At 45.9% G+C, this 15,150-nt stretch overlaps 1 protein-coding gene and 4 non-coding genes across 8 annotated transcripts; all 5 read left to right on the plus strand.

The window, feature by feature from the left end:
* Window positions 1–1,887: 1,887 nt before the first annotated feature.
* TNPO2 (transportin 2) lies at window positions 1,888–13,787 on the plus strand. Of its 4 annotated transcripts, none has more exons than XM_053462533.1 (24): window positions 1,888–1,934; window positions 5,080–5,186; window positions 5,508–5,583; window positions 5,806–5,955; window positions 6,342–6,448; window positions 6,578–6,711; window positions 6,811–6,892; window positions 7,100–7,222; window positions 7,310–7,428; window positions 7,736–7,796; window positions 8,178–8,346; window positions 8,551–8,703; window positions 9,155–9,380; window positions 9,875–10,046; window positions 10,577–10,663; window positions 10,985–11,092; window positions 11,220–11,378; window positions 11,477–11,564; window positions 12,453–12,551; window positions 12,640–12,735; window positions 12,837–12,912; window positions 13,101–13,200; window positions 13,443–13,517; window positions 13,661–13,787. In XM_053462533.1, exons 2-24 carry the CDS (start codon window positions 5,088–5,090, stop codon window positions 13,766–13,768), a joined length of 2,667 nt encoding a protein of 888 aa, XP_053318508.1. In that variant the 5' UTR covers window positions 1,888–1,934; window positions 5,080–5,087; the 3' UTR covers window positions 13,769–13,787. The 4 variants fall into 4 exon arrangements, with proteins under 4 accessions (XP_053318508.1, XP_053318506.1, XP_053318507.1 ...); XM_053462531.1 differs by having other exon boundaries at window positions 1,892–1,975; window positions 5,077–5,186; XM_053462532.1 differs by having other exon boundaries at window positions 1,909–1,934; window positions 5,077–5,186.
* LOC128492976 (small nucleolar RNA SNORD41) lies at window positions 6,042–6,110 on the plus strand. The gene has a single exon (XR_008354182.1). It is a non-coding gene; the product is annotated as a small nucleolar RNA SNORD41 (small nucleolar RNA).
* On the plus strand, window positions 8,395–8,462 carry LOC128492978 (small nucleolar RNA SNORD41). Its single transcript, XR_008354184.1, has one exon. It is a non-coding gene; the product is annotated as a small nucleolar RNA SNORD41 (small nucleolar RNA).
* Window positions 10,185–10,252, plus strand: LOC128492974 (small nucleolar RNA SNORD41). Its single transcript, XR_008354181.1, has one exon. It is a non-coding gene; the product is annotated as a small nucleolar RNA SNORD41 (small nucleolar RNA).
* On the plus strand, window positions 10,726–10,797 carry LOC128492977 (small nucleolar RNA SNORD41). Its single transcript, XR_008354183.1, has one exon. It is a non-coding gene; the product is annotated as a small nucleolar RNA SNORD41 (small nucleolar RNA).
* Window positions 13,788–15,150: the final 1,363 nt, after the last annotated feature.

Genomic DNA, 15,150 nt, shown 5'->3' on the forward strand with positions numbered 1-15,150 from the left:
TAAAGGTCACTGGTTTCTTTTATGCATACCATTATGTTTTAGCCCTTTCTATCTGTGTTAACCCACATTGTACCGTGAAAATAAATTATTTTTACTCAATTTGGGTAAAACCGGTTAAATATGTATCAATAATTATGTCAATCTCGTTATGCCCACGTATAGAACTATATAAATATATGAATATCAATGCTCTATATAAATATATTTCTTTGTTTTACAATAAAACTAGGATTTTCCTGTAAAATTATATATATATATATATATGTATTAAAATATATATATATATATATGTGCATTAATATATATATATAGATGTGTGTGTTATTATAAACTAACTGTATAGTAAAGTGAATGAATGAAATGGATTTTGTATGTAATTTGCTTAATTGCTGAATCAGCTCATCCGTGATGTACTAAGCCGATTAGGTCTATAAATGCCTTCTCTAGATCTGTAGAAGTCGTACCCCCGACATACATTCGTATAATAACATCTCGCTCGTTAGCTCGTCTAATTACTGGAGCATCTGATCTTTAGAGAGAAAAACCGCATCCCTCCGTCCCATCTGTCACGCGGAATTACCAGATGGAGCCGAGGGGACGCTCTCATTCTGTTTGCACAGAGATTCGCGAAGCTTAAGAGATAAAACGAGATAAAATCCGGAGGTCCAAGAAATCTTTTCGGGAGGCGCTTTTTAGCACCCAAGGGACAAACATTAATTGAAATGCTTCTCTCCCATCTGCGGCATGTGAGATAAATAACCGTGACCGGTCCGCGCCGCGAGGCAGCTCTTTACGTACGTTGATGTGAAACGTATATGTCGTGGTCACTTTAGGGTTACTCCGTACATGAAGTTCACCTCCAGGGAGAAGTCGCTGGAAAAAGGGGAGTGAAAAAAAAGCAAATTTATATTCCCGAGATGCGCGGGCGAGGATGCTGATGATCCGGGGTACCTACAACATACGTGCGCATTCAGACTGAGTCCATACATTAAGCATTAAGGCCTCCTTGCCTTAGGCATCCAGGGGACCAAGCGTCCTGTTGGGTCTTTACTTTGTGGCTACCGGCAGGAGGCTTTAGGGCCACTTTTAGAAATAGCTGGGTACATTATAATGCATGGGGCGATGACATGACACGGCACCCTGCTCACATGATGTAACAATGGCGTCACGACACGCTACATACGTGTAAAGCCCTAGAGCAGGGTTACCGCATGGGCAACTTTCACGGATTCACGTGTAAACGCAGCTTGTGGGCAGAATAACGTTACACGCGGCACTAAAGCACTTTATCGAATGAGTATTCACATCCAACATACTCCGTGACGCCCCGTGGCACGCGCAGGTCGTAATGCGAAAAGCGCTTCTCGGGGGGAAAAAAAATAGGTTCGCTTATAATTTTTCAGGAAATGCTTAAATGTCATGTGACATAAGAACAAGCACTGATAGGCCGGTAGCATAGGAGCGAAATAAAGGCTTCTTTTAAGCACTTTATACAGAGCAGCCTAAAACCCCTGGTAGGAACACACACACTGCACATTTTCCATAAGCGCCTCTTCATTGCGTTCATATATTGTCTGCGTAAATAATAATAGCTCCCTATGCGTAGGTTACAGCAAGTCAAGTACAAAAATAGTGCTTTCTGTCGAACTTTCAAGACGTAAAAAGTTAAAAATGAAGGTGAAAATATTTCCTCAAGCAAGATGGCGGCCGCAATACGTCATCTTTATCCATGTCATGTGACCAGAACGCGACTGGGCAGAGTAAGATTTTTAAATCCTGCGCGGGTACGGTGGCTGCTAAGGGTCATGTTTGTTCCGGCTCCACCTATTGAGCGATACTTCATTGGTCGGAGGGGTGTGGGTGACGTCATCAGCCCGCGCTCGCTCTCTCTTTATGTGTCTCCGCCGCCCGCGAGTCTCCTCCATCCCCTCGAGGTGAGATACCGGGAGCTATTACCGCGGAGTGAGGACGAACGGTACGGGGAAAGAGGTCACTTTTGGCCGATGGGGTGTCAGGAAGGCAGGCCGTGATGAGACGGGGTGGATTTTCGCGCTGGGCGGTAGAGCTGATGCGGGTGTGAGGTGGCCGTAGTGTTAGTATACCGGCCGGTGTTAGCAGCTCGGGTCAGGGATACCCCGGCGGCCCAGTACTTGGGGGCCATGTTGCAGGTGGCAATAAACCAATGGTGGCCCCAGTATTCTGATGAATGTATAGACATGTGCTTGTATATATTCGGCCTGTGCTCGGTTGCTATGGCTCCTAAAGTTTTAATGCATAGTCATAAATGTTTGCTGGGGCTCCTAGAATGTAGTACTTTAACCCTTTAATTCTCAAGCTGCCCCCAACTTTCCCATCTATTATTTAAAACCTTCTTACATCCTGATAGTATATCTCTATATTTATTGGGCTTTATTCACTAAAAGGGGAGTTACTAATCATTATAAAGGGCCAACACTGGAATTTGATTTAACTATACATCACACAGGGCTGGCCAAGCCCTCCCTGCTCACTGAGGATGGACCCTCACGCTGTAGGAGTTTGACTATTTTGGGGGGAAATAGAAGCAGTGAGGGCTTTAATAACAATGCTGGCTGCAGAGGTTAACATAAGCCTCTATTGGGATGTTACTGAGCGGCTCTGGGGCATCTTTGTTAATGAAACTGGACGGCATTAGCCATAGGTTGGGGCAATAAATCATAGCAGTTAGTGTGGGGAGTAGTGGTTACAGATAATAAGTTAGGCTTTATTTACTATAATATGTTATTACATTGAAGGGGTGATTCCCGTATATTTATTATATCAGCAGGTAAATCTCCAGAGGTGATGCATATATATACTGCCCTGATTATTATTATTATGAGGGTGTTCGTATTCATACTGTCTGATCTGGAGTAGAAACCAATTGACCCATTTAATCCTCATACTGGTGCGGGTGTATGGGCCCCGTATATCAGGCTGTAGGCTAGTACAGGCCGTATGGCATATTGGGTTATAATGCCTGGCCCGCTTACCGTATGGCTGATGTATTCGTGTCACGGAACGTTCTGTTAGTCTCTTCCCTCTAGATGCAGTTCTATAGAAGTAAATAGTGTTTCTGGTACTTTAGATGCCCTTTAGCACCCCGGGGGGCCGTGCGCTGTATAGATGGGGATATGATGTAGCTACAGATGTATCCACTTGGTAATCCCTTCTGGGAAATGATTATTTGTGGAATATAAGTAATTTGACAGTATTTCAAGGAGAGTCGTATTGATGATGTAATACTTTCACACTAATTGACGTGTGGTTTGCGGGTCCTGCTCTTGTGTTATATTACATTGTGGTGGATTATAATCACTGTTCGCCTTTCTACGAACATTCATTCATTCATTCGTTACGGTTGTTGAATTAGAAACACGAAACTATTAGGCAAAAAATACAAGGTAGTCTATAAACGTACGATAAGATTCTAGCGGGTAACGGGCACGCTTCATGTCGATCTAAAGGGGAAGAATAATATTTTAGTCCAAAGTAACCTTGCACACCACTTTTTTAAAATAAAAATAAATAAAATTAAAAGCATAATTTTTTTCCAATCTGTACCTGGATGGATCTTAAAACAAGAAATCAACATACAAAAGTACGCGCACCCCAACGACCACAGATATAAGCGGTCTCTGTCCTTAGCAGAAATCCTTGATGTGTATGTATGTATGATTTTTATATATATATATATATATATATATATATTTGTGTGTTATTGTTTCCTATTTGTAGTTTTGTATGTACTCGCACGTAGTATCCACTTTAGTTGGCAACAATGTGTCTGATTGGAGTGATTCCTTACAATAAAGGCCAGTTTAATGTCATCGGCAGCCGCCCTATAGAAGAATGCCTATTAAAGCACTCTGTGAACATCCCGAACCCTCTGATTACTTTAATATACATTAAATAAATAATAAAGCACTCGCCTGACTCGGAAGATGCTGCCCTTCGTCTCCATGTTCAGGTTATTCTTGCCGCTGATTGGCTGTTTGAAGCAGCCAATCCCGTGGCAGGAAAGCTCGCCTGTTGGAATCAGCGGGACCCCTTTCCACGCAGCCCTCCCCCGAGCTCGAGCTGAGGGCTTGGGGGTTAAATGTATATGATGATGGGGGGGGGGATTCCACAGAATCCCCAAAAGACGCGGCAAAAGAGACAGCATGAAATTTAAAGGGACCCCTCGGCTATCGTATGCGTTAAACGGGTAGATCGTACCGGCCAGCAAGACGGCGACTTAATATTTTTGTTACATTATGTATCTAAGAAGAATAAAGATAATGCTGCGGGAGCTCTTTGGGACATGGCGGCTGCTTTTTTTGTGACAATGAGCAGATTGTTTGTTTGCTCTGTGGCGGGAAGCCATGACTTCTAAAACGTTCTCTTCTGAGAGATGTAAAGGAGCGTAGTTTCTAACAGACGATGTCGCGCAGATCGCTGCGGTTATCTCCGCCGTCTGCGACCGTGGAAGAGCACGGTGTTTGCCCCAGCGGTTCTCAGCATTTTGCCCCCTGTGGTAGATGTTAGCGGCATGCATCGGGTATACTCGGCTCTTTATTAAAGACCCCCGGGGGGAGTGTAATGCCGTATCTGTGATGTACCGATAAGGGGTTAATATGTGGGTGATATCGGTCACTTTTCCCCAATCTAACGTGTTACGGTTGGGTGAATGAATGAATAATGGTGTGGAGTGTGTGCCGCGGGAGCAGCCAGCTTTGCTTCCTGTTTCGGCATCCGCCTGATTTCTCTTCCCCCGACGGCTGTTAAAATGATGTGGGAGGAAAAAGCAGAGAACTCAAGGGCAGGGAATTGATAACGCTAAATTTTCCACATTCTTGTAACATTTTCATGCCTGGAGGTACATAGATTTATTTTATTTATTTTTTTGGATGGGGGGGTTGTTAGATTTGTTTGCATTCTATTCAATGTATCCATTAAATATCCACTCACTAACGAGCATACAGCCGAAGAATATTATTAGTTTCCCTTATCGTATATTCACGATGTATAGCTCTGACCACGTGGCTGTAAGTCTAACGCTCGGCTTTCCCCGCTCAGTAGCTGTCGCGATGGACTGGCGCCCTGATGAGGAAGGATTGCAGCAGGTCTTACAGCTGCTTAAGGACTCGCAGTCACCAGACACGGCTACACAGCGGGTGGTCCAGGACGTATCCTTCATTTATTTACCTTTAAGGACTGGAGCGGGCAACGTCCGACGGTCGCCTGGGGTGCCGAGGAAAGAAGATGGGGCGTATCTGCCCTGCGAGATGTTTCGCATGGGAGACGCTGTGGGTAGCACTGGGGGGCTATAGTGTATATGTATAATTATATATTAGAGTAGCCATCTTGGCTTCGTGTTGTCAGTATCTGCATAATTGTTCTGCCTCCGTTATCTTTCCCCTGTTAAGTTGCTGATTGTTTTCGGTTGGCTCTGGTTGTCCCCTTTTTCCCCCTCCCTGTCCTCGGACTTTTCCTGAACCTTTTCTCAGAAACTAAAACATTTGAACCAATACCCAGATTTCAACAACTACTTGATTTTTGTGCTGACGCGGCTCAAATCTGAAGGTGAGGCTTTTTAAATTTACTATTTTAGTAAATAATTTTTAATGTAAAGACCCTAAAAGTTAAACAGTCTCTAAAATACAATTAAATTACCTTGTTCCATGAAAAAAAAAATCCCTATAGAAACCATATATATATCATAGAAATAAAAATGAAACAGTGACCCCAAATTTACAGCGTTTCAGCGGAGATTATCGTGGTGCCCTAATGATGTCATGTTTCTAGATGAACCTACGAGGTCGCTCAGCGGGCTGATCCTGAAGAACAATGTGAAGGCGCATTATCAGAGCTTCCCCCAGCCGGTGTCGGAGTTTATCAAGCAAGAATGTCTAAACAGCATTGGAGACTCGTCATCCCTCATCAGGGCAACCATCGGTGAGCGGCCTTCCCTTCCGGGCTCCTTGGGGTCGCGCAGGCGCTCTGCTTAGGTGTGGTTAGACTCGTAGCCAAATGTCCATCTCCTGGAAATGATGCAGTTGATGTTCCCTGATGCACGCTGAAGGTGACCGTATTCATACTGTCTGATCCAGCCAGGGCTGGGGTGCTGAAGCTTTCACCCCAAAATGCTCGCCCGCCCGCCGTGCGGTAAAGCCAGTCATCTGATACACGTTGTATAGTCTCTATCTCCGGATCAATGGCTGTAGAGCACGAGTCGTGTAAGCTTTGTGTTCCCGTTGACCGTACGCAAATTCTTGACACCAGGTCCGAAGAAGAAGCGTCGGACGTTCCGTCGTATGCTCATCCCGCTCCCTTTCTTTCAGGTATCCTCATCACCACCATCGCTTCAAAAGGTGAGCTGCAGACCTGGCCGGAGCTCCTACCTCAGCTGTGCAACCTGCTCAACTCGGAGGACTACAACACCTGTGAGGTATGCGATGCGGGCCGGATCTAAGGAACCTTCTAATTATTTTACACGCATCATCATAAAGCCCTGACAGGGCATGAATTAACTGATTTTGTCCATGCTCATTCTGATAGTATCTTCTGTCTTCTTCAGGGTGCTTTTGGAGCTTTGCAGAAGATCTGCGAAGATTCCTCAGAGCTCCTGGACAGTGATGCTCTCAACAGACCTCTCAACATCATGATCCCTAAGTTCCTCCAGTTTTTCAAGCATTGCAGCCCCAAAATCAGGTTTGTTTATATAAACTGTTCCCAGCGCCCCCTCTAAAAGGGTTTGCCGCTCCTTTGTATAACATCCCGCTTTGTTAATGGCTTGTTCTTCCACGCCAGGTCTCACGCCATCGCCTGTGTTAATCAGTTTATCACGGACCGTGCCCAGGCTCTCATGGATAACATAGACACGTTCATCGAGGTGAGTTCCAGCAATACATCCGGGACTCCTGCCGGTACGCATTGTACTTGGCACCATATGTTTCATTCGCTGGACGTGATGCAGAACATTCCTACCAGATGTTAGCTGAAGGTCATTGTATTCATACTGTCTGATCTGCTGAATGGCTAGTCTTCTAAGGACTTGATTCTAGACGAGCCGGCTGTAACTGTCCCGGGTTTATTCTAGCATCTGTTTGCTCTGGCCGTGGATGAGGATCCTGAGGTTCGCAAGAACGTGTGCCGGGCCCTGGTCATGCTGCTGGAGGTGCGGATAGACCGGCTGCTTCCTCACATGCACAGTATAATCCAGGTAGGGAACGAGCTTTCGGTTGGGTCGTGGCCCTGGGCGATGGTCTGTAAAAATTACTGATGCGTGAATTCTGACCCCCCCCCCCAGTACATGCTGCAAAGGACGCAGGACAGCGACGAGAACGTGGCACTGGAAGCCTGCGAGTTCTGGCTGACGCTGGCTGACCAGCCTATCTGCAAAGACGCCCTGTCCAACCACCTTCTGCAGTGAGTGCTTCGCGTAGATACTTCGCTTACCCTAAAATGTTAATTTTCTGTTTAATAGAATAAAATAGGTAATTGTGTTGGAACTTCTTATTCTGAGGCTCTGCATGATTATTCCTCCCTATTAAGTCGCTTATTCCTTTAAACAAAGTCTCCCCTGATTCCATTACTGTGAAGAGACGTAAGATAAAGCGTTCTAAGTTCTGCTAAAAGCCATTTAAATCACACTTGTCTGTAGTGGAATGCTGTAGTATTATAGTATGTACCCACGGGCCGCTGGTGAAAACCTCTTCTTTCTCTGTTTTTGTAGATTGATACCGATCTTGGTGAATGGGATGAAATATAATGAAATTGACATCATTCTGCTGAAGGTGAGTTGTCCACGGTTGGCCCCCCTGATCGCACGCTGGAGAATACCCTTCCTTTAGTGTACTTGTTAAGGTTGTTGCACACTTTGTGGGGAAAGGGGTCAGGATATTGCTTTGTCTAACAGAGTGTACTATGCATTGTCCAGGGCCAGCTTAGCCCTTCTTGCACCGTGGTGTAGGCCGCTCGTAATACTGAGCTAAGTCAAGGAGTTGAAACATCTGCACGTACTACAAACCCCAAATTAATTTAAAGTTCCCCAGACGTCCTTGAGGTCTCACGCAGTATCGGCCCCACCGGCGTTCAGAGGCGTTCTTCGAGAAGCGTCCTCCAGCTACGCATGTCTGTCTGCTGAATATCTCGGCAAATTCTGTGTTTCCCGTCAGGGTGATGTGGAGGAGGATGAGACCGTCCCAGACAGCGAGCAGGACATCAAGCCGCGCTTTCACAAGTCCCGCACCGTAACGCTGCAGCACGAGGAGGCGCGGACGGAGGGAGAAGACGACGCCGATGATGAGGATGACGACGACGACACGTTGTCTGATTGGAATCTGAGTGAGTGTTTGGGGTCTGGGTGCGGTGGGCTCGGGCGCACGGCTTCCCTGGGAAATGATGCAGCTCTTTCACCTGATGAAAACTGAGGGTTCTTGTATTCATACTGTCTGATCCGCAGAGGGGCTCGGGGTTGGGTTATACTCGTTGTGCGCAGAATACGAATGAAAATAATCCTCCTCCGTACGACGCTCCTCTATCCCGCAGGGAAATGTTCTGCGGCTGCTCTCGATGTCCTAGCCAATGTATTTCGGGAGGAACTTCTCCCTCACCTTCTCCCGCTCCTGAAGGGGCTCCTCTTCCATCCTGAGTGGGTCATTAAAGAGTCTGGAATCCTGGTCCTTGGGGCAATTGCAGAAGGTAATGCAATCTATGTGTATGTATGTATATATGTGTGTATGTAATATAGGGGAACCTAACGGCTAACAGTAGGCATACTGCGTCTCTTGTCTGAGAAGAATGTCTGGCGCACAGACCATTCTTTCACCATATCGGCAAAAAATGTATTTTTCTAGTTAATAGTGAAAAATTTGCCAAGTCCCACATTGTCGGGAATAACCAGCTTTTAAACATTTTTGTTCTTGTGAGGATCTTAACCTTAGTTGTCTCTTGGGCCCCCTCCTGTATTCTGCTCCATTGCACAGCAAAATAAAATGGCTTATTCACAAAGAATAATAATTACACTTATTTTGTGTACTCAGGTTTTTTTTTTTATTTTTTTGGATGACTGATGTCGAAGGCTCCTCTCTGTGTATGGGGGTCCTGATACAATATATAGTATGGGTTTAACACGTTCTCCCTTTGTGTCCAGGTTGTATGCAGGGCATGGTTCCGTACCTCCCAGAACTTATCCCCCATCTGATCCAGTGCCTGTCTGATAAGAAGGCATTAGTCCGCTCCATTGCCTGCTGGACCCTGAGCCGTTATGCCCACTGGGTGGTTAGCCAGCCTCCCGACCTCTACCTGAAGCCATTGATGACCGAACTTCTCAAACGTATCTTGGACAGTAATAAGAGGGTGCAAGAGGCGGCCTGCAGGTACGATTCAGAGTGGATCATCTGGTTGGCGTGGCTCGTGTTCTATAGAATGCACGGTCGCTTGTCTTCATAACCCAGGGATCTGTATAAATACACGGACTCTTTGACTATATCACTTAAAGCCTCTAACATGGCGTCGCTTAACAAATATCGTATGCAATGTTTTTGTTTATTTTAATGAAATCTTTATGCAGTTGAATAATAAATTCAGCCACGGTGCTTTCTAGCATTTTAAATTGGATTTCTGAGAAAAGCGAACCACAACCTACTATTGCAGTCTTTGGTTTTGTTTGGTGTAAATTTTTATTTAATTTATGGCGCTTGCTTTTTACTTCTGCCAGTTGCGTTGCCAGAAACGGCCCCCTGTTACGGGGTCCGCAGAGTGATGCGGACTGCCATAGAGGTCGAGGCCGTTGGCGCAGACCCCTGCAGAGTCCACGCTTCTTAATAATTCCTGGGATACTAACTGCGATCTGTGTTTGACTTGCGTTTAGTGCCTTCGCTACCTTGGAAGAAGAGGCTTGCACCGAGCTGGTGCCGTACCTGAGTTTCATATTGGATACTCTGGTCTTCGCTTTTGGGAAATACCAGCACAAGAACCTTCTGATTCTGTATGATGCCATCGGGACGCTGGCGGATTCTGTGGGGCACCATCTGAACCAGCCGGTGAGTACCTTCCGATGCCCGGGTCAGACTAGTCTACCGAACCCGCCCCAAAGCGGCTCTTACTGTCGTGAATGTAGGGAGCGTTCCCCCGCTCGGCTCCAGGGTCACCCCTGTTGGCGATGGAGGGTGACCGAAGCTCTGGAGGTGATGCAGATGTACGGACTGAATCCTAATGATATCCTTCGTATTCATACTGTCTGATCCAGAGTCCTGTGGCTGCCATCATTAAAAATGCACGACATACAGTTCAATCTACAGACTTTTTGGACTAAAAAAGTAGGGAGTGTCTAAAACGTTAAGTGGAACCCTAAATTTTCATCTGAGGCTTAAACTTATTCTACAATACTCATGGATTTCACATATTACCCACAATAGAGGCTAGCTGAGGTATGGTGTATATATACCCGGCCTCCCCTTCCCTGGATGTTGCAGAGCGCAGGCTTAGATTAGGTAGAAAATGGGAATAGATCGCTCCGCTGACATCCGTGACATATCCTGTAACAGACTCTCGCTGTTGGGTTGTATTTTAGGAGTACATCCAGAAACTGATGCCTCCCCTTATTCAAAAATGGAACGAACTGAAGGATGAAGATAAGGACCTCTTTCCGCTCCTGGAGGTGAGTATTTATTTGTCACAGGACCCGGTACTTGTTGCCTTCAGCTTCAATGCATGCATATTTGGGGCATGATGCAGAACCAGAAATCTGATTTTTCTAAATGAAGGTTATCGTATTCATACTGTCTGACCCCGACCTGGTGGCCCCTGTACTCGTCACGCTGCCGCTTGGTGAGCTTCGCACGTAGACCTTGCGCGTGTGAGGAGATCTTGTTGACAGAGCTCTACGCCCGATGTTAATTTTAACTTTCCTGCATCTTCTGCTGTATGATATGTAGACTTGGTAAATGCGTCCCGCTAACCAACGGCTGCTTCTTCCCAGTGTCTGTCGTCCATCGCCACCGCCTTGCAAAGCGGGTTCCTCCCGTACTGCGAGCCGGTGTATCAGCGTTGTGTCACGTTGGTGCAGAAGACCCTTGCTCAGGCCATGGTGAGTAAAGTCCAGAAGGCGCTGGGGGTAAGGTTGTGTTGGTCCCAGGATATAACCCATCTTATATAAGACCCATCTTGCGCTATTTATCATTGATATATATGTGTGTTTTTTGGGGTCCTGGCAGATGTACAGTCAACATCCAGATCAGTATGAAGCTCCCGATAAGGATTTTATGATTGTTGCCCTGGACCTGCTGAGCGGTCTTGCTGAGGGGCTCGGTGGCCACGTAGAGCAGCTGGTAGCTAGAAGCAACATCATGACCCTTCTCTTCCAGTGCATGCAGGTAAGAAAGATCTAACTACGTTCCAATTCCCGTCAGCGTTATCCTCACTTCCAGTTATACGCATACGAGTTATCCGCTATATTTCATTCTCTTTTTAGGACATTATGCCAGAGGTGCGACAAAGTTCGTTTGCTCTCCTTGGTGATCTGACAAAGGCTTGCTTTCTACATGTGAAACCATGTATCTGTAAGTGTATCGCAAGAAAATCACACGATCCCAGTAATATCTGTATTTATACAGCTCATTTCTGTTACATTATACACAGTGTGGGGCTCCTCTGCGGTGGGATCCCAGTAATATCTGTATTTATACAGCTCATTTCTGTTACATTATACACAGTGTGGGGCTCCTCTGCGGTGGGATCCCAGTAATATCTGTATTTATACAGCTCCTTTCTGTTACATTATACACAGTGCGGGGCTCCTCTGGGGTGGATCCCAGTAATATCTGTATTTATACAGCTCCTTTCTGTTACATTATACACAGTGCGGGGCCCCTCTGGGGTGGATCCCAGTAATATCTGTATTTATACAGCTCCTTTCTGTTACATTATACACAGTGCAGGGTCCCTCTGGGGTGGATCCCAGTAATATCTGTATTTATACAGCTCCTGTCTGTTACATTATACACAGTGCGGGGCCCCTCTGGGGTGGATCCCAGTAATATCTGTATTTATACAGCTCCTTTCTGTTACATTATACACAGTGCGGGGCCTCTCTGGGGTGGATCCCAGTAATATCTGTATTTACACAGCTCCTTTCTGTTACATTATACACAGTGCGGGGCTCCTCTGGGGTGGATCCCAGTAATATCTGTATTTATACAGCCCCTTTCTGTTACATTATACACAGTGCGGGGCTCCTCTGGGGTGGATCCCAGTAATATCTGTATTTATACAGCCCCTTTCTGTTACATTATACACAGTGCGGGGCTCCTCTGGGGTGGATCCCAGTAATATCTGTATTTATACAGCCCCTTTCTGTTACATTATACACAGTGCAGCTCCTCTGGGGTGGATCCCAGTAATATCTGTATTTATACAGTTAGAATTTTAATAAATAATCTTCTCTGCAGCTGAGTTTATGCCCATTCTCGGCACGAATCTGAATCCGGAGTTCATTTCCGTCTGTAATAACGCGACGTGGGCCATCGGAGAGATCTGCATGCAGATGGGTGAGTGCCGGCGACCGCCCTGAAATTCCATGTAACGAGCAAAGTATAAAATATGAACATCTTCTGAGTAATCCTGTCTTCTCCCCAGGGGCCGAAATGCAGCCGTACGTATCTATGGTCCTAAACAATCTGGTAGAAATTATTAATCGGCCAAACACTCCCAAAACACTTCTGGAAAACACAGGTTTGTTCCGTTTTTTTTTTTCTTTTACTGCCGGCGTAGACAAGCGCTTCCCTGAACTCCGTTACACCGGGTTATTTCATGGTTTCTCCTCCAATTTGTAGCCATAACCATCGGACGCCTTGGCTGTGTTTGCCCCCATGAAGTGGCGCCCATGCTGCAGCAGTTCATCAGACCCTGGTATGTTAGAGGGGTTTATGAATCAGAATTCCATTTTATTTTCTGTGGGGGGTTTTTTTTTTTAGGGGGGGGCATTTTTGGCTCCTGTAAGTCGTGTTAAAGGTCTCTCCATCCTGCTGTTCTGTTCGCAGTTACTTCTCCTTTCTGTCTGCCCTAATCCATCCCTCTCTTTGACGTCCCGTCCCCAGGTGCACATCGCTACGAAATATTCGTGACAACGAGGAAAAGGACTCCGCGTTCAGGGGGATCTGTATTATGATCGGGGCGAATCCAGGGGGGGTTCTCCAGGTATATTTTATTGTTTCCCTCATCAGTCTGCTGGCTGCTTTATCCAAACGTCTGCGGTTTAATTCCCGCGACGTGTTTAATAGATATAAATCTGTATCCAGGCAGGGCTGCTTGGCTATCGGGGGCGCAGAGGCGCGGGTGCCGTGGGACCACGTTACGTGAACCTTCTGGTTTTAGGGTTATTTTTGCCAGGACTATCTATATCTCGGTAACCACGACCTCCTTAATATTCTTGCTTATAGGACTTTATATTTTTCTGCGACGCGGTGGCATCGTGGGTGAGCCCGAAAGATGATCTCCGAGACATGTTCTACAAGGTACGGCGTCCGCCCGACTTACCTGCCCAAAAGTACAAATAAGAAAATAATGTGGCAAGCTAGCCGTAATATTGTATATTTTGTATATTTTTAATTCTGTGCTCCGTGGCGCCTGATTGGTGGTTTTTTATTCTCGTTCTCAGATTTTGCACGGTTTTAAAGAGCAGGTTGGAGAAGAGAACTGGAACCAGTTCTCGGAGCAGTTCCCACCGCTGCTGAAGGAACGTCTGTCTGCATTCTACGGGGTGTAAAAAGAAAAATGAGAGAAAATATACACATACCCAGCATGGGAGGTGAGACGGGTCTATCGGTGGAGGGACTGATTTAATGATGTCGAGGAACATGCCACGTATGTGCCTACCTACTTTTTTTAACCCCTTTTCTTTTTATTTTCTAGGTTCCTGTTTGGTCCATGAGGTCATTGGGAAGAATGGTGTCGTACGCCCCACTCATTCAGTCTTTAGAGGGGTTTCAGGGAGCTGCCAGGACCACCCCCCCACCAGTCTTTTCCACCCAAATTTCCAGAAACCTCAGTTGAGAGACAAAAACACTACAACCCTTCTATCCGGAGATCTTTTTAGTAATTTTTTTTTTTTAATGTCGCATGAAGGGGTGGTAGGATCAAGTTGTTCACCTCATTCAGCAAAGGACTGGAACCCTACGTAACGGGGATGTTGGCGGGTTGGGAGGATTAGAATACCGCGGGTGGGAAGCTAGGAACCCATAGAGGACACGACTTTTGGCTTCGTGGATCGGCCGTTATCATTGGCAGGGTCGCTGTGGGAGGGGGAGAGTTCTGTCCTGGGAATGTCGGGGGGGGGGCGGTCGGCATATAATTGGGAGCTAATAGAATAATCATTTCTTGTAGCCGCGGCCCCTACTGCGTAGTGCAGTAAGTTGTGGATCCTCCTTTAGTGTCCGTGCATCAAGGCGGGTTGTGAATTTATATATATTTTTTTTTTTTTTTTTTTTTTTTTTTTTTTTTTTGTGTGTCAAATACCACCACCACCCATGCGGTGGATCTATTTCCCTACCTAACCATCGGCGCGGGAGGACTTGCACGCGCGCCCCATTCCTTCAGAACCCTGTCGTGTGCTTTTTCGAGGAATACGGACATTCTCGGTAACGGGCTGCACAGCGGCCGGGAGGACGTGGGGAAATATTTTTAGCAAAATTATTTAACGACGCCCCCCCCCCCCCCCTGTTTATTTCCTGTGCTTTCTGCCCAGCAGTTTTTATCGGAATGTGACCCAGCCCCGCGATGGACCCGTTGACTTTTTTTTATTTTATTTATTTTTTTTTATTTTAGTTTATTTTTTTAAATTATTTTCAAGCAGTGTCAGAAAACAAGCGATCAAAAGGGACAGAAGTTTTAATTAAGTAATTGGGTATTTTATGTTTGCCCCACCCCCCCCACCCTGCGAGGCGTAAATGTTTACTCCGTTAAATGGTTTCGGTGATGCTGTGAAAGTGTTTTGACGTCTGTCAGAAAGCTTTTTTTTTTTTTTTTATTCTTCTCGCTTAACCCAAAACGGGCAAAAAACACACGTTTCTTAAATTTAGGGAGCCATTTTTTTCTTCTTCTCTTCCATACATTCCAGGGTTTCAGTTCGCGCTCGGCAATGAAATACGT

This window comes from Spea bombifrons, chromosome 4, assembly GCF_027358695.1.
Source record: "Spea bombifrons isolate aSpeBom1 chromosome 4, aSpeBom1.2.pri, whole genome shotgun sequence".
Classification (NCBI taxonomy): Eukaryota; Metazoa; Chordata; class Amphibia; order Anura; family Pelobatidae; genus Spea; species Spea bombifrons.

What these genes read in the sequence shown, in the direction of transcription:
- TNPO2 (XM_053462533.1), top strand. Translation starts at nt 5,088, where the DNA reads ATGGACTGGCGCCCTGATGAGGAAGGATTGCAGCAGGTCTTACAGCTG. An exon ending in GACGCGGCTCAAATCTGAAG is followed by an intron (nt 5,584 to 5,805) that starts GTGAGGCTTTTT and finishes TCATGTTTCTAG; the next exon opens with ATGAACCTACGAGGTCGCTC. An exon ending in ACATGCACAGTATAATCCAG is followed by an intron (nt 7,223 to 7,309) that starts GTAGGGAACGAG and finishes CCCCCCCCCCAG; the next exon opens with TACATGCTGCAAAGGACGCA.